We start from the raw sequence: 25,100 nt of genomic DNA, 5'->3' as shown, positions 1-25,100 counted from the left end.
CGAAAAGTTCCTCGGTCGTATCGGTTTACCAGCCGTCAGAAACGCCGCGAACTTCCCTCGCAACTCAATATTCACAGTGCGATCTTTTCTCAGCTCTATCTATATTTGACGAGCTTGTAAGGTAGCCCTGCTGGTTCGTCCACCTGCCAAGAACCACTTACAGCTACGATACTGCCAGCACGTGAGCCAGCTGACAACTGGGCTGTGTTGACCGGGAGTCGTCATGACAACTTCAACGATCACTACACGCGACAAGGGCGACCTTTTCGTCGTCGTTCCACGGTGCAGCTCTGCGATGCACTCGTCTGACCGACACTGAATTCTCTGCGCGAGGAAATAGACTACTTCAGCGAGAATAATGGTGGTGGTTGATAAAAGGAGGTCGCTGATAGTGGCTACCGCTGGCCACTTCTTCGGCGTGCCTTTGAGAGATGACGAGACCATCGCTGACGGAGAATCGGTGCTGGAAAATTTCTTGGACGGAGCCGCGTGCAGAACGCTCTGCGCGCAACCTGCCGACACCGGTGGTCATGAAGCACGGTTGAAACTGAGCAACGAGTTGACAATTGGCAGGAACACCTTGGTCTTCTTCAAGGTAGAATGGAAGTTGATGGTGAAGGTGGAGTAGGAGGGAGTTGATCTGGGTTAGGGTGTTGGTAGCAGGTGGGGGAACTGGCGATAACTAATTAGTGATCATTAGGTGAATCGTAATTGGTATATTTGCCAGAAAGTTACTGGCGCTGGCTCGGCGCATCTGTTTTATCAGTAGCGAATATTAATACGTAACGCGTGATATCTTTGATCTTCACTGGTTGGAATGCTGGAGATTCTGTTCCCCAGTTGCTCTTTTCATTCCTGCAAATTAGATATCCACTATTTTCTTCGACATATTGCTAACGGGGCGTTTGACATAGGTAACAGATTCACCAGTCACGGAGAAGAATTTCCACGACCTAGTTCACGTGACTACGACTGGCAGCGGCAAAGGTTCGACCCTGATCGAGGCACTTCGTCAAGTATGGGCACCGACTCTGCGAACCTCCAGCCTCAGCCCGTCGTGCTTGAAGAAGTTGGAGGAGAATCTTCTTGGTTCACAGGCCACGACCTCCGTCCTCGAGGAGGAGGACCACTGGAGGAAGAGATGGGAGGAAGCGAAGCGCTCACAAGACAAAACGATCTGCGGGGAGGCTGTGAAAACATTGACGAGCATCAGGGCCGAGCTGGAGAGCGCAGCAGTGGCTAGGTGCCGTAAAGATCGCGTTAAACAGATTCCAATTAACCCAGCACTCGATTCGTGGCAGCTTTCATCCATACGCACCACTTGTTTCTAAAGCAGTTATCGCCTATTGAACGTGCCTCGCTATTGATTTGTAGGCATTATTGTAATTCAATTTTGAACGATTTTTATTGCCGCAGAGATGGTCTAATCGGAGTGGAGGATGCTGTGGAGGCAGTATCCGGTTACGTAGACGATTTATGGAAATTAGGGGAGGCAGTGTACCCCGAAGAGCGCATGAAATCCTTCCTGGATATCATCGGCGACGAAGTGGTGTCCCTTGTGAGAAATATAATAGACGAGGTAACAGATTGTAGGATCCCAGTGACAGCTGCACCTATCAATTTCAGTTTCGTCGATTTAGCGTTTAGTAGATTACAAGGCTCCAAAACTCGTTCGCTAAAGAAAACGTTCGCTTTGACAATATAGATCCGTGCTTCTGACGATCGAGTGAAGGTTGAAGCGATTTCCATTGGCGCGGATATTTGCGAAAAATGGTCCAACATGTCGGAGAAGTTCACAACCCTTTTCTGGCCCCATCACTCCCTTCACCCTTGGAAGGGCCCGAGTTACATTCCCACGAGGTGCTCTCGAATTGGAACACGGCTCAGGTACTAGCTGGAGATACTTCCTCTTCCTGGTTCGCGGTAAAATTCAATGATCTCCACGATCTTTAGGCAGATTGCCGAGTTACGTGCCCAGTATCGGCAACTAACCCGACTGCTCACGCCCAATGAGAAATCTGGACTTGGCACCGACACCTTGATGCAGTGCTTCGATGACGTTAAAGGTATCTCGTTTCCATCGATCTTGCTTCTTTATTCCTGACAGCGGTAGTCTTGAAGATACACTGCTAGTAGATTCTCAGCGAGAAGTATATTCCTATACTCAAATATTAAATGTCTCTTCAAACGACGGACAAAGAAATCGACGCTTAGCCGCTGAGAAAACTGTTCACAAATACTTGCTAAGAATTTACTTTCTCATCACTGACTATTGAAACCTGTTAATCGCCCATGGTAACCCTTGCCAGTGGTTTTCGACGATGACGAGAAGAACGTCGACTGGAATCGCCTCCGTAGAAAAGTCGAAGAGGGCCTGCTACCAGCCGAGGAACGAGTCGCGCAGAAACTGAAATCCCAGATCGCCGACGCCACCACTCCGAACTCCTTGCTGGCTGAATTCCAACGTTACCTCGAGCTGTTGAAACGAGAAGGTCTGCAGAGGGCCCTGCGTGGCGAACGCGAGGCACTGCTCTCTGCGTACGGAGATCTCATAGGTAACTTCAATGCGTGTCAAGCTTGCTTGCATCCCACTCTTCCCTCTGCGAATATCTATTTCTGATTAAAATCGACACCTTTAATCCCCCGAAACGCAAGAAAGTTGCTTGGCTGGGCCAGACACGGGAGACCTTTTAGACAGTCCCCGAATACTCCAAGAGGTTCAAGCGGCGAGGTCGTCGGAGATGAGGCTGGAGAGTTTGAGGAAATTGGGGAAGGAGCTGCTCGCCGATCTTCCTGGATACCAGGGAGTGTCGTCGAAAGTTTCGGCAGCCCTGAAGGATGTCGAGAGGAAGCGGGAAACCTTCGTCGAGGCTTGGGTAGCTCTCCGATCTTTGCGGATAACGGATGGCTTTACACTTGGTGCATGGAATATTGTACGGTCGACAGGTGGAAGAGACGAAGGACGCCGTAGCGACGAGGGAGCTGAGTTTGGGTACCGATTCGGCTGTGGTGGAGCTAACTGGCACCAGCATGATGCGAGTGACGTACGATCCAAGATTGATGACGCTGATCAGAGAGGCCAGGGCGCTTTCCAGCCAAGGGGTGGAACTTCCTCGACAAGTGAGGGACCTCGTCGAAAGGGCAGGCGCTCTGGCGGGTCGTGCTAGGGCCCTTCAGCAAGTGGCGACCTTCCACAACACCATTGGTGACCGTATGGTACCATCTCAGAGGCCACTGATGCTCACGACGGCGCTGGAGCTGGCACGTGCCGTTCAAGAGCAAAAAGGTGTCGTTTGGTCTGACCCCCAGGCGGTGGACACTTACACCGCCAGGTTGAAGGAACTGGTAATCTCCTGCGATTCCTATGCCTCGTTCAAACATCTCCTGTCCAACACTCGAATATCCTCAAGCTCAACTCCGAGGTACCTTTAATTGCAATCTTCACTGGCGCAGGTGAGAAAGTTCGCGCAACAGAATTCCGAGCTGGCAGCGAAACACGGCTCGTTGCGAGACTTGGTGGCGAATTTACTAGAAGGAGAGACGGTCAATCTGATTAGCAACCAAAACGCTTGGAAGGACGCTCTTGTGAACATGAGGACCATCGTCGACACCGTGGAAGCCGAGTATGGGAACACGAAAGCGTGGAAGCTGCATTGGGACAGGCAGCTGCTGAAAGCTTTGGGTGTAGCCTACAGGTGAACACAGTTGCGCTGCAGGGGCTGGTTTTTTAAAGAATGTGAATGACACTATGTGCTTGCACCTCGTCAGGTTTCATTGTGGATGCCATGAACTATGAAAACCTTGCGCATCCTGATGGCTTTCGTTCACTACTTACAGTATACTTATTACCGTCGCCAGACATTGTGCTATGCCCCTACTTGCTCATTACATGAATTCCGGATTTAAATATTTATAAAGAAGCTTCGTTCAAAACTCTATAAAGAAACGCGAAGCACTCGCCAATGAATGTAAAGTGGACTGCAAGCGAGATAATGGAAAAAAAATTGATATTTCCAAGCAGCTTCTCCTGCGCGGGAAACGTGGGGCCCCGCGAAATGCATTCCTAATGAACTCCCGATGTCCTTGAAACCATCTCGCGCTTTTAATGCGCAATTTGCATATTCATAGGCGATTTGCATAGAACAGATTCGCGACAGAAGATTCCCCCCCTCGGTTTTCTTTCTTTGCAGGGGCGCGTTACCGTCTTTGTTGAAGAAGCTGCCCGATGTTAAAGTGGAGCTGACGTTCCGCGACGGATCCCTGCAATGGAGGCCGTTGATCGAGGAGGTCCGCGCGAAATTGTACTCGTCGATACGACGATCCCTCTCGATCCCCGCGAACTTCAGGGGTGTTGGGGATGCGGCTGACGCTCGTTTCGGCGACCTGATTCAAAGGAGTGGCTACCTATTCGGCGGTGTTTACAAGCAGGCGGAAATCGTTCTCTCTGCGCTGGAAACGCTCAGGAGGAAATGGCTGTACGTGGCCGCGCCGGCGAAAATAGACGCTGCGGAACGGTACGAGCTTGGATATTATACTAGCAGCGTTGCTCGGAAATCGTGGACTGGTTTCTTAAAAGTTTAAGAAACCACGCGGAAACTTGTGCTTCTCTGGCACTTGCTTATATGTAGCAGTGGCGCGCCCAGAGAGGGCCAAGGAGCTCAGGCACTCCCCAAAGAAAAAGGAAAAAGGAAATTAATGTAATGACGACTGAAGTAATTCAAGAGATTTGGCGCCCCTAGGTTAACAACCGTCTACCGCTCTTTCCGAGAAATATCATCAGTTATTTTAATTTAAAAGAGTTGAAATAATTTCAAAATTAATTCAATATGGCAATTTGCATAGAGGTATTGCTAATTCGCTACGTTTGCCGCTCCCCCAAAGAGTGATCCAAAAAATAGCCTCTTTTGGTCTCGCGATTTTGGAACTGAATTTCATGCGAAACGGTACCTTATGATGAGACATCAATCACACGAAATTTTCAAGTTGAGGTGACAATTAGTTTCTGAGATATGGGAGGTCAAAGAAGTGAAAATTCGTTAACGCGTCAGCACATATACTTCGATGTACAGACTTTTATGTCAGTCCGATAATATTAAACTAACAATTATTTCCAGGGGTTTTGCTGACTGCTAACAACGAATTTGAACTTAGATTTTCAAAATTCACATTGGCCGATATATATCAACATGGTGGGCGATATATTAAAGAAAGCACCCCCCTACACAGACATTTATATTTCTTGTTTTTATTTTTTTTTTCGTGAATTTTGAAAATCTAAGTTCAAATCCATTGTTACCTGTCAGCAAAACCCCTGGAAATAATTGTTTAAATTATCGAACTGACATAAAAGTCCGTACATCGAAGCGTATGGGTTGATGCGTTAACGAATTTTCACTTCTTTCCCCTCCCATATTTCAAAAACTAATTGTCACCTCAACTCGAAAATTTATTGAGATTGCTGTCTCATCATAAGGTATCATTTGGCACAAAATTCCGCTCAAAAATCGTGGGACCAAAAAGAGGCTAAAAAAGGCCTTATTTTTGGGTCACTCTTTGCCATTCCCCAAAATTTGTAGCTTATTTAGCTTATACCCAAATTCGCCCCTGACTGAACGTATCTCCAATTTCCATCATCTTCCACCTTATTCGACACTACAGAGATATCTATATTTATAGCCTACCTCTATAGAATCATATGATACGTAGTACAAACTGTCTAAGTGAATTCTTGTTCAATGAAAAGACTGAAAGGCCGATCGCCGCAAGAGTGGACGAGAGCGTTCAAGGATGCCAAGCAATGGGCGCAAGAGGTCAGCGAACTAGCGAGAATCCTTCACATACACTATGGTACGACTTCTATGTACACCCTCTGTAATCGTTGCTCGATAATTAGGTTGGCAAATTGCGAGGAAGCGAAGTGAAAGTATGGTGCGTGAGCGTGGACACAGCGACGACCAGGAGCGACTTAGAATCAGCGTCTCGTCGTTATTGGGAGCGTCTGTGCTCCGATTTAAGGGTGGAGGCTTCTTCGAGGTTGGTCGCCATCGTAGAGTTCCTTTCGTCTGCCTCCAAGGAGCTGGAACGTAGGCCCAGAAGCGTGGAGGAAGTTGGACTAGCTTACGAAGCACATGCTCGGATCGAAGCTCAATCGTCTGGCATGAGCGAAGAAATGGAGGCTGTCATTGGACTTTCCAAAGTGTTGGCCGCGTGGACTAGCGAGAAACTTGAAGGTAATTCATATTGCCCTCGACCACAAGAGATTCATAGAACCTTAGCGCCAGCTATTTGCTGACTGGTCTTTCCCTTTCAACAAAATGTAGACTCTTCACTATGAGAAGCCACCTTAACATTTCTGAAAACAGGTGTCAGCGCGGCATACGCTTCCTGGCAGCAGCTGGCTGACCGTTTGGAGCGTCACAAGACAGTGGTAGCTCGGGAACTTGAGGACGCCAAGGTGAACCTTCGCCACAGAGCAGTGGCAGTGCGAGACGAGATAGAAAGATGGCAGACGAAATGGTCCTCCAAGCCAGAGATGCTCACGCTAGACTGGATCGTGTCGATGAGGGAAAGGTGGACGAACCTGAAGGAGCAGTTAGACGCTTTGAAAATCGATTGCCAGAGAATCGAGCTGAGCATCGAGGATATCCTGGAGGACAACGAGGAGACGATGAAGAGGTTGGAGCAGCAGCTGGAAGCCGAGGAGTCGAACTGCCGGTTCCAGGCTGAGTTTCTGGAAGAATTGGGGAACCAAGAGGACGAGGAGTGGACAGTGGCAAGAAGGAGATTACCCAGGCTGCACGATTGGCTAGATTCCTGGGAGAACAGGATACGCGTCCAACTAAAGGATCAGTCGAAGGAGGAGTCGACTGATAAAACGGAGAATCCAGAAGTGGACACATTCGTTGGCAGGAAAGTGCGACAGGTCAGAGGCGCCATCGAGTGGCTGCAGCTTCTGCGTGGGGACGAGATCGCAGAGGAGCATTGGAGCGAATTTAAATTACTTTTGAACTTGAACAGTATCAAGGACGCGAGGGACATCACCCTGGGTGATTTGCTTCGTTCCGTGGACAGCATCCAAGAGAATGCTGAGAAGATAAAGGTGATGATTGCGATCCTTAATCCCTTCGATTATAATCCCAAGTCGCTATGGCTCGAGAATCTGTCCAAGGTGGTGCACGCTGAGAGCGCAATTTATGTCCAGGAAATAGCGAAAAGAGCGGCGGCGGAAAGCGGCATTCGACAAGGACTGATGGAGCTCGAGTCCTGGGAGGCATCCGCGCGCTTTCAGCTTCAGCAATCGAAGGACGGCAGAAATACCGGCATCCTTCTCGTTGAGGAGTATGGCAGTCTGTTGGCAAGGGCAGGTGAACCTTACGTCTCGATCTAACGAACAACAAGCACTCTTGCAACGTACCGTGCAAAGTAATTACGTTGATTCGCGATAAGGTGAGCTAAGGCTGCTGCTGGAGGGCGCGAAAGGAGCAGCAGGCTACGAAAGGTTCTCAGCGAGGGTTGCTCGCTGCGAAGCAGGACTCTCGGAGATGGAGGAGAGAATAAAGACCCTGAGCACTGTCCAGAGGAAGTGGGTTTACTTGGAACCGGTCTACGAAGGAGGCGCTGCGCCGAACGATACTGGAAGGTGGTCCAGAGCAAACAAGGAATTCAGGTGATCAGTCGTTAGAGCAGTTGCAGTGCAGCTTTTCAAATTTTGTGTAGTGATCGAGGGGAATGTTCAGGTATCTCATGGGCGAGGTCTCTCGCGACCCGAGGGTGTCTTCGTTGAGGAGGCTTCCCCTTTCAGCCTTCACAAACTTGAAGGACCACCTCGATAGGTGTCAGCGAAGCCTCGACGAATACTTGGAGGTATCACAGAGACTCTGCTGTCTGAATATCTATAGCTTTGTAATTTCAAAACAGTATATAAGTACCAGCTTACATCCCTCCAGTTGCAAAGTGGAGAGCCTAACCATTAGATCCTCAGTACCTCAGATTAATGGGAACCTTATATTTCCCCCTGGACCTGGATGCTTCTAGGAAAAAAGGTCGTCTTACCCGCGTCTGTACTTCTTAAGCGACGAGGATCTCCTGGAATTAGTGTCAGCCAACGGACGTGGCTTGGAAGCTCATCTACCGAAACTGTATCAAGGCGTGGGATCGATAATAAAGGGCGATAATGGTCTGACGGCCGTCGTATCGCCAGAAGGCGAGATCCTGCAGTTAACCAAGCCCGTCGACCTCCGAGACCCATTACCGCGATGGCTGGGCAATCTCGAGGAGGGAATAAAAAGCGCCCTTCGTCAGAAGCTGGAGAAATGCTTGGTCGACGCCGCGCCTGATCCATCGATCTATCCCACTCAAGTAAGATAAAGGCTTTCCCCGAGATTGCTGAGCTTCGCGAGGAGTCCCGCCTGCCTCTGACGTGTCCCAATAAATTCTTAAGGTGCTGTTGCTCGCGGAAAGGATTCGATTTACGGAACGCTGCGAGAAAGCTTTGAAGGAAGGTCAGGCTGGTCTGAAGAACCTCGTCGAATATCTGGAGACGCAAAGGGCGAGGTACAGGGGCTTGGAAGACACTGCTGACAGGCTGACAGCTTTAAAGGCGCGTGGACTTTTATTGGACACCGTTCATCATCTCGAAGTGGCCAGGAATCTTCTCAGCGTCACTCTTCAGGGGGAGAGCACCGTTTGGACCTGGCAGAGGCAGCTGAGGAGTTACAGAACTGTAGGATTCTTGTTCTATTGTTCAATGCGTTGCCTATTGAGGAAAATAAAATTGCATTATCCTAGCTTGCTTCGGGTACCTGCTGGCACCATAATGATTTGTTTTTCAGGGTAAAGGACCAGTCGTGCGTTGCGCTGGGGCAGAATTCCCGTACCGCTTCGAGTACCAAGGTGCAGCAGTAGGCTTGGTCCAAACGCCGTTGACGGAGCGGTGCTTCCTGGCACTCGCGCAGGCCATGAAGTTAGGCCTGGGTGGCAGCCCAACTGGACCGGCTGGAACTGGAAAAACCGAGAGCGTAAAGGCGCTCGGAGCTATTCTTGGCAGGCTCGTTTTAGTTTTCAATTGCGACGAAGGTAACGATCCGACGTCTACGAGGCTGAAATTGATCTCCACTGCTCCTCGCCAGCTGTTCACCAATATTTAACGCATTAATAACCTCTGCATAACTTTCATTGATATACTCCACCACGTAATTCACACAATTGTAGCAGGTTCTTGCACTCATCAAAGAATTTCCACCACAGACTCCTTCCTCCTCAAAATTCGTAATTCCTTGAATTTTCTAATCTTCGCTATATACCGACATCAGGAATGGATGCTGGCAGCATGCGACGGATCCTCGGCGGCCTCGCCCAAGCAGGTGCATGGGGTTGTTTCGACGAGTTCAATCGCCTGGAAGAAGAGACACTGAGCGCAGTGGCTATGCTCGTTAGACCCCTCCAGGAAGCAGTCCGCGATGGCTCCCCTCAGATCCTACTAGGTGACCAGACAGTGAACCTAGACCAGCATTGCTGCGTGTTCATCACCATGAACCCCGCCGGGATCGAGTACGGTGGGCGACGGAAGCTTCCCGATTCCCTGGCGCGACTGTTCAGGCCGATCGGCATGGCTCATCCAGACAGATCGGACATCGTCAAGGCATTGCTAGAGTGTGCTGGATTCCTGGACGCGTCCACCCTCGCGAACCAGCTCGTGGAAACGCTCGACATCGCGGAGATTCTGTTGTCCAACCAGCCCCACTACGACTGGGGCCTCAGGGCTCTCAGATCCGTCCTCGACGCCATCCCTGCCAGCAATCAGTTGGACGAGTCCACCAGGTTGTCTTTAATAAACTGTATTTTTTTCAATGCTGAGAATTCGAAGCGTTTGTGGACAATTTCTCCAAGTGATTCTTCTGAAAGATCTCTGTCCTCAAGTAGGCATCGAGACGGATCCAAGATCGTAGCTTTTTATTTTCCAGGCTGGTGGCAGCGATCAAGGCGTCGACTTTGCCAAAACTGACAGAGGAAGACACGACCAACTTCCTCTCGCTGCTGGAAGACGTTTTTCCCAAAGTAGACTCTTCACTGTCCACTTTCATTGAGAGACAAGATTTGCAGAATGTTCTGGTGGAGCTATGCACCGACCAAGAACTCGGCAATGAAATGGCAAACAGATGCGTCCAGTTGAACGACCAGCTGAAAAGTAGAACCGGCGTGGCTATCGTTGGACCGCCAGGAAGCGGTAAAACCACCATCAGGAAGTTGCTTTGCGAGGCATTGTCGAAAATTGGGGAAACGGTCGTTCAGGTTCACGTGTACCCTGGCGCCATGCCTAAATCGAGGCTTCTGGGTCGCGTCGTCCCACAGACGAGGTACCGTGTCCTTAGAATTCTTATTCCAGTTCATTTCATTTGTCATTCGATCGAATCTTTGTGCCATATTAAATTGTCTTTTAATCGCCTTTAATCTCACAATTTAGTCAATACCTTAGGGGGGGGGGGGAAACCCGTATAAACGGCTTATTTTTGTATCAATTTTTAGGAATTTTTTGCAAAAATACCAATGCGCTAATTCTTTCGGAACTTTAAGGGTACTTCATTTAACATTAGAACAAGTAAAATAAATTTTTATAACAGTGAAATTATAATAAATACAAAAGAAATAGAGTAGTATCTAAAATAGATTTTTTTTCGAGATGCAAAATGGCACCGGTTGTAGCGTCTCTGGTAGTTACGTAAAACAGACAAATCAATTTTTTTCTCAATTTATGTGCCAATTGTAAGAATATGAACCACAAATGGTGTAAAAAAATTGCATATTCTAAAAATGGGGAAACTTCAAACAATTAGGTTTGATTTTCACCAAAAATTCGCGTTTTATTTGTTTAAAAACAGTGGTTAAAATTAATATTTTGGTTAAACCTTGTGGTTCATATTCCGAGGAATATTATAAACCAAAAGTGTGCCAAATTTGGAGTTGATTGGTCAAATAGTTTTTGCGTTATCCCCGGCGCCAATTTCCAAAACGTGGTTTCGAGAAAAACGCGTTTAAAATGCGTTTTAAGTATGCTCGGCGCTCGGAGGCGCGTCGACTCACTAGGCCATAGGTAATAACAGAGTTGAATTTCGGCCTATAACTTTGAGAATATATTTTTGAAACGTTTCAGAAGCAGTTTATTGGAAATTATTTTTTTTCTATTTTTCGTCGGATTTATACGGTCTTCTCCCCTTAATTAAGTACGAACGCGTAATAGTTCTTCAAGATCCAGTTCCTGTTGGCTCATTAACGACGTCCTTATTATGCAATACGGGTTGAAGTGTAGAGACGTGATTAGTGTAGAAGCACAGTGGATGAGATCCATCGGGTAGCTGCACTGAAACTTAATACCGAGGAAATCGTCGTGTTTGGTTACCAGGGAGTGGAAGGAAGGTCTGCTATCCAACGCCGTAGCATCGGCAGGAGAATCGACCACATGGATCGTCCTTAACGGCGACGTGGAGCCCGAGTGGGCTGAAGCTCTAAACTCCGCTCTAGACGACAATCGATTACTGACTTTGCCCAACGGCGTCAGCGTGAGACTTGGCTCCCGAACAAAGTAAACGTCCACCATTCGGAACTTAAACAGTCGTCCATTACTTTTCTAATTAGTTTCGCCTACCTCTATTTGTGTCCCAAAGAAATTTGTTAATGGAAGAGAACGTTAATTGTAAATTAATTGCACCTACGTTGCTTTCAGTTATCATATCGGAATTAATTTCCCTAACTCTAATCCCCAAACTGGATGAGATTTCATAGTCACTGTGTATCCGACTATCTCCTTATCTCTTCTCGTGGCTACAGGTTCATCTTCGAGACCCATAAACTCGCTGGAGCGAGTCCAGCCACCGTTTCCCGTTTAGGGGTGGTTCATTTGGGCTCAACGGCTCCAAACTCCTTACTGGTAGCGTCCAGATTGAAAGCACTTCCAGAGGCAGCGAAGGAACTCGCGAATTCTCACCTCTGCCCCTGCGTCGAGGAGTGTTTGAAGATCAACGTGGACGTTTCCTCGGCCATAAGCTTAATCGACTCGACGCTCTGCCATTTAAAGGGCGCCCACACTCGCACCTCAGCTTCTTACGCTTTGCTCGCGTCTTTGTGCGGTCAAATAGGGGATGAAGCTGCTAGAGAGGATTTGGCGAGGATGATTTATCAATCGACGGATTGTTGGTGAGGATTTCGACTCCCGTCGAGTGCCTGCTTGCAGTCGATGTCCGTTATTTAAACTAGGACTTCCCTTAATATCGTTAGTCTATAGCCATTCGAAACTACAGGTGTCCGAATCAAGAGAACCCGTACTCTGTGCTGTACAACGAGGAGACAGATCGATTGGAAACTATCGGGGATGCCGATCGATCGACGGACACCGAGGACGGTCCTGTTTCGCTGTCAGGTGATAAAGTGGCTTTGAATTCTATTATCATCTATTATCTTCAATTACTGTTACACTAAAAGGTGCGAATACGCGATGAGATTTTTTGAAAATCTCAGCAACTAAATGCAAATGACGGAAATAGTCGCGAGAGATGAGATCATTTAAAATATACGACGAAACTTGTCTCAAGAGAGCCTAGTTCCACGAAACTAGTGACAAAATAATTAAGAAACAATAAAATAATTAAATAATTGTTTCGTGCGAGACACGATGCTTTTGTCTCGTCGTGGATTTGCACCTCAAATGTGAAAAGCAGTTGGATAATTTTATGCGTACGTGTTCAGGTGCAATGAAGAGAGCGTTGTCCTCCGTTTTACCATGGATCAAAGACAACCAGCCTATAATGATCAGAGGCCCAGAAGGGTGCGGAAAGAGCACTCTAATATCCGTTATACTCTCTGCGATCAGAAGCAACGAGCCCTCGACCTTGGTCAAGGGGTCGTCGCTTTACGGGTCGCAGGACCTGGTGACGAAATTGAAGAGAAGCTGCGTGCAATTGAACTCCTCCTCTCATGGCAGAACGTACAAGCCTAGGAGCGGATCGAGGGTTGTGTTGATTCTGGAAGATTTGCATCTAGCTTCCAAGGACTTGCAGGTACCATTGCGTGGCTACTCTGAGCACTCATTTCATTTGAATCCTCCTTCGTCTATATTTCAGCTCATTATTTTAATTTCCTTCCGTCTGATATTCGAGGGCTAAATTCGTCTCCTGATTTTAAATGTAAAGCTCGACGATATATATATTTTTGCACTATGCGTCAGAATAATGTTTAGATCCTCTCTGTTTTTATTTTTCTTCCCTAGTTGTAGTTTTAGTTTAATGTTAGTTATTTAGTTACAGTTAGGCTTCTAACAGTATTCTACTGCAATCTCGCCCTTTACTTAGCTAGTCTTTATGTATTGTTTTTCTCTGTATGTTTTAAGTAATAAAGGCGAATAATAATAATAATTAACATAATAGCCACACAAGTAACAGTATCGAGACTTTCTGCCAAATAAAAGCTACATACGAGGACTGGAAATAATTCAAGATCTCCATACGTCCTTTGAAATTTATTTAGGAGCTGGTACGAGAGCTGCTTCAAGAAGGAGGATTCCACGAAGAGGATCTAGAATTCGCCAGAGTGCCCCTGACCATCGTCTGCACAGCCGATGCAACGACCAGGCTGCATCCAAGATTAAATGCGCTTTTATCCACTCACTATTTATCGTTAGTGTCCTTTCTAACAAGGGAAGATCCCGAACCCGAGAATTCAAAAAATTCTGAAACTTTGTGGATATGTAGAGAATTTTCTCCTGATTACAACTCAATTTTTGTTTGCTGCCCAAAATCACACTAAGGGGGTGAAATTAACTCCTGAAGATTCGGCTATTTTTCGATTTTATTTTCTAACTCGCAATCTGTAAGATATAGAAAAGAAATTTCAAGACAAAAGTTACTTCTTTTAATTAGATCTATTAAATGGTAAATGTTTCATCAATTGTTTAAACAATTAGAAAAAAAGTTATAATCAAAAATATTAATAATGTTTTCTAAAATTCGTGGTTTCACGTGAAATCTGAACTGGATGTTTTAATAATTATGAAACAGCATAATCCATATTTTTTCCATATAATTTCAACTTTTATTGTATTGAGGAAATATGCTTCTCGACAATCGAATCACTTTTGGATCCCATTGTAACGTACCTTAAGGGTAGCTAACACTACTATGCTGGCCGGAAAAGTAAGCCATTTTTAAGAATCTTTTTCAGGAATAATTTATAGTTTTCATACAAAAATTGTATTACCTCTCTTCAGTACGCTGCCTGAAGAGACTATACAAACAAAATATAAAAACATCCATAACTTTTTTTCGGAATTCCCTACATATCCACAAAGTTTCAGAATTTCTTGAATCTCCGGGTTCGGGATCTTCCCTTGTAAAAAACAAACAATCGCTACGCTCTTTAACTACTGAATTTACTTCGGTTTAAATAAAATACTTAAAACTGCTCTTCGTCCGCCAGCTATCCAACACCGAAAGACACCGTCGCGATCTTAGAACTACATTTAAAGAGCTCCTTGAAAGGAGACCACACTCTAATCGGCTCCTGGATCGCACAAACGGTGCCCGCCATACTGGAAGCTTTCGAGTTAATGAAATCTTCTCACGGGTCCTCCATCGACTGGACCCCGAAAGACCTGATCCTGTGGGCCGACAGTTTAAAGTATTACCCTCCTCCGGAGGACGAATCGAGTATCACGCATCATTTGCTGGATGCTGGACGACGGTTGTTCCATTCTAGGTAATGCCCTACGATTCAACCGCTAATCAACCTAAGATACATCTGATGGAAAGGAAAAGTAGGAGAGCTTGCGGACCACGTGCAATATCGCGTGCAAGATTCAATCCACCCAGTTTCTGTAATTAAGTTTCGTTCTGTCAGATTGACGTCCAGGGAACAGTCGCGTTGGGAGTCGACGCTTCTGTCGAAGACGTCGAGGCCGCTAACTCCTGCGAGCGATGTGTACGTATGGAAGGCTGGGAGTAACGGGCTGCTGCCGTTGGGCGAGGAACAGTGGCGGAAGGAGGTAATTAACGCGGCGGCGAGATGCGCTCGGGAAGGCGATCCTGTGCAAGCGTCGATTTCCTCTCACCTGTTGCGCACGGTGGCCGGTAAGCCCGTTTAATTAACTTAATTTTATGTTATTTCGAAACGAGCTTAATCCCAGCGATCGCTCGCCTCGCGTTCCTCCCGATGTTTCCCCGTAAATTTAACAAGATTACGCTCGCCGTTAGTTCGCGTAATCCCCCCCCCGACAATCCGTGTAATCGGCAATTCGCAGTCGCTGCTAATTGCAGATCTCGCGGCTGACGGTGCCACGCGCGGTATTCGTTCGGCCCGAAACTACCCAATTTCCCGATTTGTTTTTTGCCCGAAGGATTAAGCTGGGCTTTCGGGACTAATCTGAGGGGCGGCATTTTAATCGGGCGACCGGGGGCGGGAAGGAAATCCGCCGTGAGGCTGGCCGCGGCATTCTCTGCCCATCGACTGGTGGACTCCGGGCCCGGTACGAAATACGCTATTTAATTTCACGGATGGACCGTTGAAATCGGGATTTGCGAATGGCAGCGGAAAGGAAAGGTAGATTTTTGTCCAGGACGCGGTCGGGGATCGATGAAAAGCGCGGTTCAGGCCGCGGGCATCGACGGGGAGCCGACGCTGCTGTTGTTGGAGGAGCACCATATGAGGGAGAATGGATTGGCTGTTTTGGCGAGCGCAATAGTGTCGAGGGGCGAGCTCCCAGGACTATTTACCGCGGAGGAACTCGACGGTTTAATAGCGCCCCTCGCTGACGTGGCAAGGAGAGAAGATTTCTCGGGCACGCTGGAACAATACCTCTACTATCGTACGTGCGATATTAACAGTTCAATTTCAAGCTTTCGCGTGTCAACGTTTTACAGAGTTTCATTAATACTCCACCCACGCGGGCTCGACTATCTCGCCATTTTGAGCATCCTAGTCATTCCCTTGAATTATTCGCGTGTGTAGGTATAAGGAACTATCTTCGGGTGGCCATGATTTTGGACAGCGGTGAAGTACGATCAACCTGGTTGTCGCGTTCAGGACTTCTTAGGCACTGCCCGTTGGTCGGTCCTGGGCTCGGTAGCGAATGGTGGTCCAGGGAGGGGTCCCTGACCGAGCTAGCCTGCCATCAGAACAGCCTCGAGGTGGACGACTTCGAGGAGACGACGCCAGGCTTGAAGGTGATGGTCGAGGCCCACCTTCAGGCTCCGCGGCAGCAGCAAGCACCAGCGAGGTTCTTCGCCCTGCTGCACACCTGGAAGCACTTGTATGTGACCTGGGGCGAGGAGGTAGAACAGAAGCTGAATAGCCTCGAGGCTGGGATAGGCAGATTGAAAGAGGCTGGCGAACAAGTGGCCAAGTTGGAGGACGAAGTTTCCAAGCAGCGCCAGGAGCTCGAGGTATGCTCCATCGATCCTGGCTGATTTTCTTGCACTGCGGTTCCAGTGAAAGATTTTAGACATTTCTGCCTACAGATCTTCTCTGGTCATCAAGCTGTCGACGTTCCTATTCATCTCTTGATCTCTTCGCATATCAATCTCGTGACCTCTTGCTATAACGATCCCCTGATCACCTGACATACATACCAATCTATCGATTCAATGCACCTTAAAAATTGAGGAGTCGAAGTGGTAAATGGTGTAAGCGCTAGAAGTGAAAATTTTCAGTATTTTCTTTTTAACCAGGGCGTTGCTACTTACGACTTCAAATCTATTTTACGACAGCCCTAGAAACTAAAATAAACAAAAAGAAACATTTATTTACTTCTCTGCACTCGCATCGTTTACTACTTCAACTCCTCAATTATTCTTCGGATTTCCTTAGAAATGTTCTTTTCATTTATTCAGCCTATGAACCTAGCTACCACTTTCAGTTAAGAATTCCGGCGATTGTATCTTTTAGGCAGAGCAAGGACGAGCAAACGCAGCCCTCGAGCAGATAACAGCCACGATGAGAGGTGCGACTGGGCAGCGAGGGGAAATGGCCACGCTGAAGGTTGAAACTGAACAGGAGAGCGCAGAACTCGCGCGTAGAAAGGTAACACTGATGAACATCATTCTGAACGTCATCTGTAGCTAACATATTCTACATTCTTTTAAGACCGATATCGAGGGAGAATTGGGAAAGGTCGAGCCCTTGGTAGAGCAAGCAGCACAAGCTGTAGCTGGCATCAGCGCTGACGCATTGGCAGAAGTTCGTTCATTGAGAGCGCCACCAGCTCCCGTTCGAGATGTCCTCGAGGGTGTCCTTCGGCTGATGGGTATTAAAGACACGTCTTGGAACAGCATGAAGACATTCCTGGCGAAACGTGGGATCAAAGATGAGATCAGGCAAATACCTTCGTTCCTCCTTTCGTAATATCTTCACTGAACTGAATAAAAGCACAGACAGAATCCCCATTCTATTCCACTCTCTCTCTCTCTCTTTGTACACGTTGGTGTTAATAGTCGTGTAAGGGTACCACTTGGCTAGTGGTGTCAATGAATTATAGAAATCCACGTGCTCTCTCGCGGCTTTCGTCGATTATCGGTGTTCTTCCACGCGAATCCGCCACTTCAACATAGTTCTCTGATTTAGGACGTGGGACGCGAGAAGAAGCACATCATCCAGCCTGGATGCGGTTGCCAAGTTGGTAAAGGAGCGACCAGAGAGCTTCGAAGAGAAAACTGCGAAGAGAGCCTCGGTGGCTGCAGCCCCATTGGCTGGCTGGGTGCTCGCTAATCTTCAATATGGTCAGATCCTTCAGCAAGTAGCGCCTCTCGAGAGGGAGCAACGATTACTGGCCGAGTACGTTGCGAACCCTCTACCAGAAAATTCTTATCCGTGGTCATAATCTCGTGGTACACCGAACCGACGAATCCTGAGTGATTATTCTAACAATTCTAAATTCTCAATGCTTCAGGCGTCTGTCAGCAGCCGAGGCTCAAATTGGCAAGCTGGCAGCTGGCCTCAGTAGCGTTGAAAGTCGCGTGTCGCAGCTTCAGGAAGAGCTGGCAGAGCATTCCAGAGGCGCAGCTGCGCTGCAGTTGCGCGCGGAGGCAACCGAGGCGAGACTATCAACTGCCAGGGCGCTGCTGCAGAAACTAGACACGGAACACCGTGACTGGCAGGAACAGCTGGAGGAGCTGACAGCGAGAAAGCAGAAGCTAGACGTTGAAGCTGCCAATGCGGCTTCGTTGCTGGTATATCAGGTGTGTGCGTGATAATGTATGATTGGACCAGGATCTTCAAAAGAATCTTCAAAATGAATCCCAGCTTAAATGGTAAAACGTAGGACCCCGGACGAGACGACAAATGGAAGAAATCAGCGATTGATCTACTGATCACCGAGAGAGAAAGGTTACAATGGCGTGCCCAGGGGTTGCCAGCAGACACTGGAAGTCTAGTGGGTGCTTCCTGCGCCCTCAGAGGCCCATTGGTTCCCATCTTCGTGGACCCATCCGGCGTAGCAGTGCCATGGTTGAAGAGCAACATCGGGCCCAGGATGGAGGTCACCAAGCCAGAGGATGCCAAATTTCTGACCACCTTGGAGCTAGCTGTCCGATTTGGCAAACCCTTGCTGGTGGAGGAGCTGGTCGAGTTCCCATCTGTCTTGTTACCACTGCTACGTCAGCGTCCTCTGCGACTCGGCGAACGAACTCTGCCAGCTCCGCAAGGCTTCAAACTTTTCCTGGCCACCAGACGGGACAAGCTGGACGGCTTCCCAAAGGAAGTTGACGCGGTCCTGTTCAGAATTGCCCTCGGGGCTGGTACCAAGAGCTTGGCGGAGAGATTCGTCGAGAGGGTGAGGGATATTACATTCAATGCGAAACTCTTCGGTTACTTCTGTTTCTACTCGATACTTCCATCTCACGGTCGTTGAGATCGATAACTTCTTTCATGGAAAAGCGCTGGATAATTTGTAGAATTGAAGTGACAGTTCGGAAGCAAGAGAATGGAAGACCGGGCGCAGGGATTAATTGCTTCCTCGGGGCAGGTTCTGTTAAAGGAGACGCCGGAGCTGGCGACGCAGAGGAAGGAAGCACTGGAACGAGAAGAGAAATTATCTGGCGAACGAGACATGGCGAGATTGGATCTATTGGCGCAGCTTGCCACCGCGAGGGGTCAAGATCTCCTTCAAGAGTCCGAGGGGTCTCAGGGTGGACTATTATCGTCGCTGCAGGCCACTCAGTCCAAAGCCAAGGAAATAGCGCTCGCCCTCGAGGAAAGTCGACGAAGCTTCGAGGACGTTACTAGGTGCAGCAGAATTCTCTCTATAAGTGCATTCGATATCGAGATCCTTTTCTAAACATCTCCGAACCCCAATTATTCCCTCCCTCCCAGGAGAGCGGAGGATCACGAGAAGTTAGCCAAATTTGCGGCCAACTTGTACAAAACTGTGAAAGCATCAACGGCTTTGAGTCCGCTGTACGTCTTCTCAGGGGAAGCTTTCACTGACATCTACTTGGAGGCAGAGGCTTACAGAAGCTCGATATTGTCCCAGGATAAAAGGGAACAGGATAAGCTGATTGAGAAACGGTCAGTTGGATGTTCATAAAAAGCCGTCACCCCCTGCCATTTTCCACTAATTGTAAACGCGTAATCTTATCTGCTTGCTCACAGATTGATAGGTTTAACTCTTCAGTATTGTTCCAAAGCTGTCTATCGGAAGCACAGGTTACCGTTGGCGCTGCAGCTGGCGCTGTCTCTCAGCTCGGTGCCAGAAATTGAGAGGAACTTCCTGCTGGGTGAGGTGGTGTTGAACGATGATGAAGATTCCGAGTACACAGTACCAGAGTGGGTGCCAGAAGAACGACGGCTTTCCGTTCGAGCTCTGGTGTCATCCTTGCCTCAAGTAACATGCAATCCCTATTGACACGATCCATACCCTGACTTCTGTTCTTGGAAAATGCTTGTTCCCATTCAGATAGCCACCAAAATGAAGCCGGCTTGGTTGAACGACGTAAGCAGCATCTACGCGGAGGGTAATTTGACTACGTTCCAGAAAATTCTGCTGGTGAAGACTCTTCGACCTGACTACTTGCACACGGCTCTTTCAAAACTGGCTGCAGAAGTTCTAGGTGATTCGGATGTTTGGAAATTTCTATCGATACTCCTGTCTTATCCTCTGGACCCTACTAAAGTGAAGTCTTTATACGATTTACTGTCACGAAGGCGTGAAAGGCTTAGCACCACCGAATTGGTCGCTGAGGAACGTGGCAGAGAAGGAAACTGCGTATCCTGTGTTACTGCTTCTATCACCCGGAGCAGATCCTGGCTCGGAGCTGAGATCGTTAGCCGATAGTCACGTTGCGTCTGCCACGGGGTTCGTGGAGGTCTCCTTGGGCCAAGGTCAAGTTGCTCAGGCTGAGGTTGCACTAGAAACTACTTGTCGGTAATGTACTAATACAACTTTGTTATGCAAAAATGTAAAAATACGAGTTTCAAACTTCCTATTAACCTCCACTGCACAGTGGGTCAGGTAACTCGTGAAAGTGACCAAAATTCAACATTTTATCTTACTTTTCTGAAACTTTTCCAAGTCACTTATGGAGTATCTGATATAAAAATTCATAACGGTTGCTATAAAATTTAATAAATAAGATATGGGTTTTGCAGAGCCTTTTTTACGTGGAGAAATCTTCCAAAGACAGAAGGCTCCGTCCTCTCCACTCCCAATATGATAAGTTTCCTTCGGGTTAATTTTAAAGTTCGCTTTCTGCCACTTTCCTTCGTCTTCTGGCCCACAGTGCACCGCGCATTATCCCGAACTTTGCAAAGCATTCTGCCCGCTGTATGCCACAGCACCGAATATCCAGACTTGTCAACCTTAAGCATCACGTGCTGAGGAGATTAATCTAAAGCTCGTTAAACAGAAACGGTGGCTGGATTCTCCTAAGCAACCTGCACCTCGCTCTGAACTGGTTGCCCCGGCTAGAGAGCCTGCTGAGGTCCCCGATGTGCACAGTGGACAAGAACCCTGCCACGAGGATCTGGCTGACCACGGAGGAGTGTCTAGGCTTCTACCCGAGCCTCGCTGGCCTCTGCTTGAAGCTGGCTTACGAGCCACCGGAAGGCGTGAAAAGGAACGTGAAGAGGTCCTTGCAGCAGCTCCAGCAGAAGCGGCAGGACACCGTCAACGTGCCTGGCAGTGTCCTGCTGTCCTGGCTCCATGCCACGCTTCAAGAACGACGGAAGTTCGTGCCGCAAGGCTGGATCAGGTCCTACGAGTGGAACGAGTCCGATCTGGAAGCCGCTTACGAGCTAGTCGTGAAGGAGACCAGCCTGAAGAAGAGCAAGGACAAGGATTGGAGCTGGCAGACTGGGAGAGGGTTGCTGGACGTTGCTATTTACGGGGGTCGGCTTCAGGACGACTACGACATGCGAGCGCTGTGCTCGATGGTCAGCGATGTCTGGTCGTTAGACGTGTTCGAGGGCCGCAGGAAGCTGGCTGGCGTGCTCAAGGTGTCCGATAGCTCGTTCGAGAACGCGGCGAAGGCTCTGGAACAGCTTCCTGACAACGACTCGCCTAAGGAGTGCTTCGGCCTGCCAGCTAACGCGCACAGAGCTTGGGAAAGAGCTGCTGCTGAAGCTGCGCTGTCGCATCTGAAAGGTTCGTTGCCGTTAGTGGGGGTGATTTGGGTGGATTTAAATAGAGAATTGGAGAGATTCGAGGGTTGAAGTGGTGAATTGTGTGGGGAGTTTGTGACGAGCTTGCGGTCACTGTTTGTAGGCGTTCTGATCAAAGTGTCGAGTGGCGATGATAGGATCAGCAAGAAATTGGAGTCGAAGGTCCAGAGGGACCTGAAGGAACTGATCGATCGTAATGGCTCGATTTTCGGGTCAGCTGGGAGGGCGGAGAGTGGCAGGGGCAAGAATCCTTTGGAACGTTTCTTTGCCGATGAGATGGATTTAACCAGAAAGACTCTAAACGTTGTTCGAATGGAGAGCGATACGATATGTTTCGAAGACTCCAAGGTGGGAGTGAATCCTTTAACTTATCGAAACGATCATTGCGATAAGTGTGGACGTTGCGGGAATGATTTGTCGTTAATTGACAGACTCCAAAACACTGGATGGAGCAGTGGGAATTCGGACCCAAAGAGGTTCTGCCTTTCGTTAAGGGACTGCTGTCCAGATATCAAACTCTGCAGTCCATGCTGTCGATTTCTTCGTCCATAGTTGATATCTCCAGATTGGTCAGGCCGCGCGCATTCCTGACTGTATTGAAACAGCACACTGCGAGGGAGACGAGGCAACCTTTGGAGAACCTTCGACTTCGCGTGAATTGGCGAGAGAATCGGAGGAACGAGGAGTGGAAGTTATCAGTGATCATCGAAGGTCTTTTAATATCAGGTAATTACACTCCTTAATCCTTTTACAGTGCCATAAATCTGGTTGCCGTTAAATTGACTCCGAAGCGCTAATTGCTTCGTTTGCTGCACTAATGTTACTTGATTAGAGAGCAAATATTGAGAATGAAATGCATCTAAGATCGTTTGTTGCAATAAACAATGTCGCATATTGGAAACGCAGGTGCGTTGATAGAGAATGGTACTTTGAGGGACGTGGATGCGAACGCAGCGTCCGTTGCAGCTGCACCGAGCTGTCAAATTGCGTTCTTACCCGACGACGACACCGAGGACAATTTAACGAGCAATTTATTGGGCGATTCTCTGCGAAGCAACGATTCGGAAGAGACGCTAAACATTCCAGTGTACTCGAGTCCGCAGAGAGACGTGTTGATCTGCTCGCTTCCAGTTGGATGCTCTAAACAAGACCATGGCAACTGGCTGCGTCGAGGTGTTGCTTTTCACCTGAAATTCACTTAGCCTTTACTTGAAATATCAATATTTCAACAAAGACACAAAAAAAGAAACGAGGATGTTTCGTTATTCAGCTATAAATTAATTTGTTACACTACTGAACGTACATTATCATTCGTGTTATCCGGTACTGTGATTCTTCAGCATACACCAAATACAAGTTGAAACTGCTAATTCCACATGTCTGTTATAAATAATTTTGTGCAAGAAATTGCACGAGAATTGAAGAAATAAACTTCAATTCGCGACTTCACTTTTTCTTTCTCGTGAAATTATTCAGCATGACTTTTTACAAACGACTCTTAAACTTTTCATGGTTTATAAACATGGGCCGATTAATGAACGTAACTTGTTGCGTTTAATTTGCATAAAAGGGGGAAGGAAGATAACGAGCCCACGCTCGTTATCACGGCCTTACGATTTATCTCAGTCACTTGGTTCCCTTCAGCGCCATCGTGCACCGTCATAGAAAGTACATAATCCTTCTATCTGAAATGAGAGCAGAGCGATAGGATCAATTACAGGGTAGAATGGAGAAAAGGGTCGAGGAAAGTTTCGCAGTAACCATCACAGCGATACGATTTCAGGCGGAGAAGTTGGCCAGTAAGTCTTCGAGGAGGTTTCGATAGGCGAAGCAAAGTTCCGAGACGAGTTTAATTCCTCCCTGCTCGAAAAGTAGTTTCCAAGTTCCCGTTGTGGCGGAAAGTTCAGAACGGACGGCCCCGTCTCTCTCCTTTCCTCGCAGAATTCTCATTCGTTTAATACAACCGTAAGCTTCGAGAACCCGTTATTAGCTACTTCGGGCTTACAATAAAATTACGTATCAATTAACGAACCCAATTGCGGAGGCTCGATAACGAAGTCTCTATACTACACGAGCATCCCGAGCATTAACCATAAACTTCAAACTTTTCAGACCTCGTTAAAAATACAATGCCTGGTTAAACAGTTCCAATTACAAGGTACGGGCCCGTTAACGCTGAAAGGAGAAGTAAGAATAAAATAGCCCCCACATTTGGCTCCGAGAGATTCGTATTTTGTACGGAGATAATGGTAGAATCGATAGCCAACGGAATGTTGCAATGAAAAGGGTCTCCTCCAGGACATCCGTATCGACGGATTGTTAATTAACCCTCCCGCTCTCCGTCGACTCCTCGTCGCGGTATCTCGAGCCGGGGATCACCAGGGAATACCAGGGAATCGATCTTCATTATCCTCCCATTGCTCTCGCAAGACTGGGAACTCGCATTGTCTCGGCTGCTCGCTCGTCTCGCGCTCGTTATCCCCGTCTCACAAAGGAACGAAACGCGAAAGATAATGATCGCCGTCGCTAGGAATAAGTCTGCAGCTCGCAGCCCCTTTCTATGGACACTGTAATTCACTGAACGCTGACGCTGATACTCTTATTCCGTGCAATTACGCAAGACGCGCCTTGATCGACGGGGATATTGTGAATGGAAACCTTGGGGCTGGTTGTATGGCTCCTGCAGCTAAAATGGGGCTGGGGAAATAAGTGAAAAGAACGAGCAAATGAGGTGAAGGTAAGGCGCATTTCGCTCTGAGCTTTTTATACCACCAAAAGGGCAGAGAATGCTGGCTGTGTGGGCTTACTTAAGGATGAAGGGATGGAGGAGGTAAACGACGTGGTTCATGTAGCTGCATTTTCACGAGAATGGCGCAAGGGTTTTGAAAAATCACCAGGCCTTTCTGAGCGATCGCTTCTGCCGTTGAAAGTGAACTTCGAGCTTGCTTTATTTTCCAAGTAAACATTCGGAGGCTCTTGAACAATACTGTCTATGCTTTTCAAAAACTATCAACGTGATATTCTTCAAAGCGAAGTTCCCGATGCTGACAATGGGAGGACACCATGTGGTAGACACCGATTTTTATGAGCCTTGGCACGATGGATCTATGTCGAAAATGAGTAAATGGGTGTCCGAGCGTTTCAGCCAATAAGCCTTAATAATAGAGATAATTACATGGAAATTATTAAAAATTTCATATTGGCCGCGGGGTTTTAGTGGGAAAAATCCCACACTACCCTGGCGCCCGCGGAAGATTCCCTTCCGGAGGCGTCGGGGTGCATTTTGAAGATGTCTCCACGTTAAAAAAAAAATTATAAATTTTTTTTTATAAATTATTTTTTTTATAATTTTTTTTTTAACTTCGGGAAATTTTCAAAAGGCACCCCGGTTCCTTTAGAGGGGAATCCCCGGGGACGCCAGGATAGTATGAGATTTCTACCCATTAAAACCCCACGGCCACTATGAA

At 47.7% G+C, this 25,100-nt stretch overlaps 1 protein-coding gene across 1 annotated transcript; it reads left to right on the top strand.

Moving 5' to 3' along the window:
- The first annotated feature begins 61 nt into the window (after positions 1–61).
- Btv (dynein cytoplasmic heavy chain beethoven) lies at positions 62–23,087 on the top strand. The gene is made up of 45 exons (XM_076807848.1): positions 62–595; positions 915–1,243; positions 1,417–1,579; positions 1,706–1,887; positions 1,954–2,066; positions 2,310–2,555; positions 2,656–2,876; positions 2,947–3,345; positions 3,454–3,695; positions 4,191–4,514; positions 5,744–5,810; positions 5,894–6,230; positions 6,363–7,099; positions 7,202–7,364; positions 7,447–7,666; positions 7,737–7,863; positions 8,035–8,358; positions 8,441–8,722; positions 8,832–9,075; positions 9,312–9,819; positions 9,963–10,355; positions 11,399–11,578; positions 11,824–12,189; positions 12,294–12,412; positions 12,739–13,049; positions 13,516–13,664; positions 14,464–14,742; positions 14,884–15,113; positions 15,380–15,508; positions 15,599–15,847; positions 15,991–16,424; positions 16,927–17,061; positions 17,125–17,354; positions 17,602–17,811; positions 17,927–18,215; positions 18,299–18,808; positions 19,001–19,260; positions 19,348–19,542; positions 19,627–19,858; positions 19,931–20,084; positions 20,179–20,398; positions 20,880–21,616; positions 21,737–21,981; positions 22,065–22,359; positions 22,540–23,087. Exons 1-45 carry the CDS (start codon positions 359–361, stop codon positions 22,833–22,835), a joined length of 12,312 nt encoding a protein of 4,103 aa, XP_076663963.1. The 5' UTR covers positions 62–358; the 3' UTR covers positions 22,836–23,087.
- The last annotated feature ends 2,013 nt before the right edge of the window (positions 23,088–25,100 follow it).

The sequence above is a fragment of the Andrena cerasifolii genome, chromosome 3 (genome assembly GCF_050908995.1).
Source record: "Andrena cerasifolii isolate SP2316 chromosome 3, iyAndCera1_principal, whole genome shotgun sequence".
Lineage (NCBI taxonomy): Eukaryota > Metazoa > Arthropoda > Insecta > Hymenoptera > Andrenidae > Andrena > Andrena cerasifolii.
Note: the sequence above shows the minus strand (reverse complement) of the source record. Positions and strands in the feature narration are given on the sequence as shown.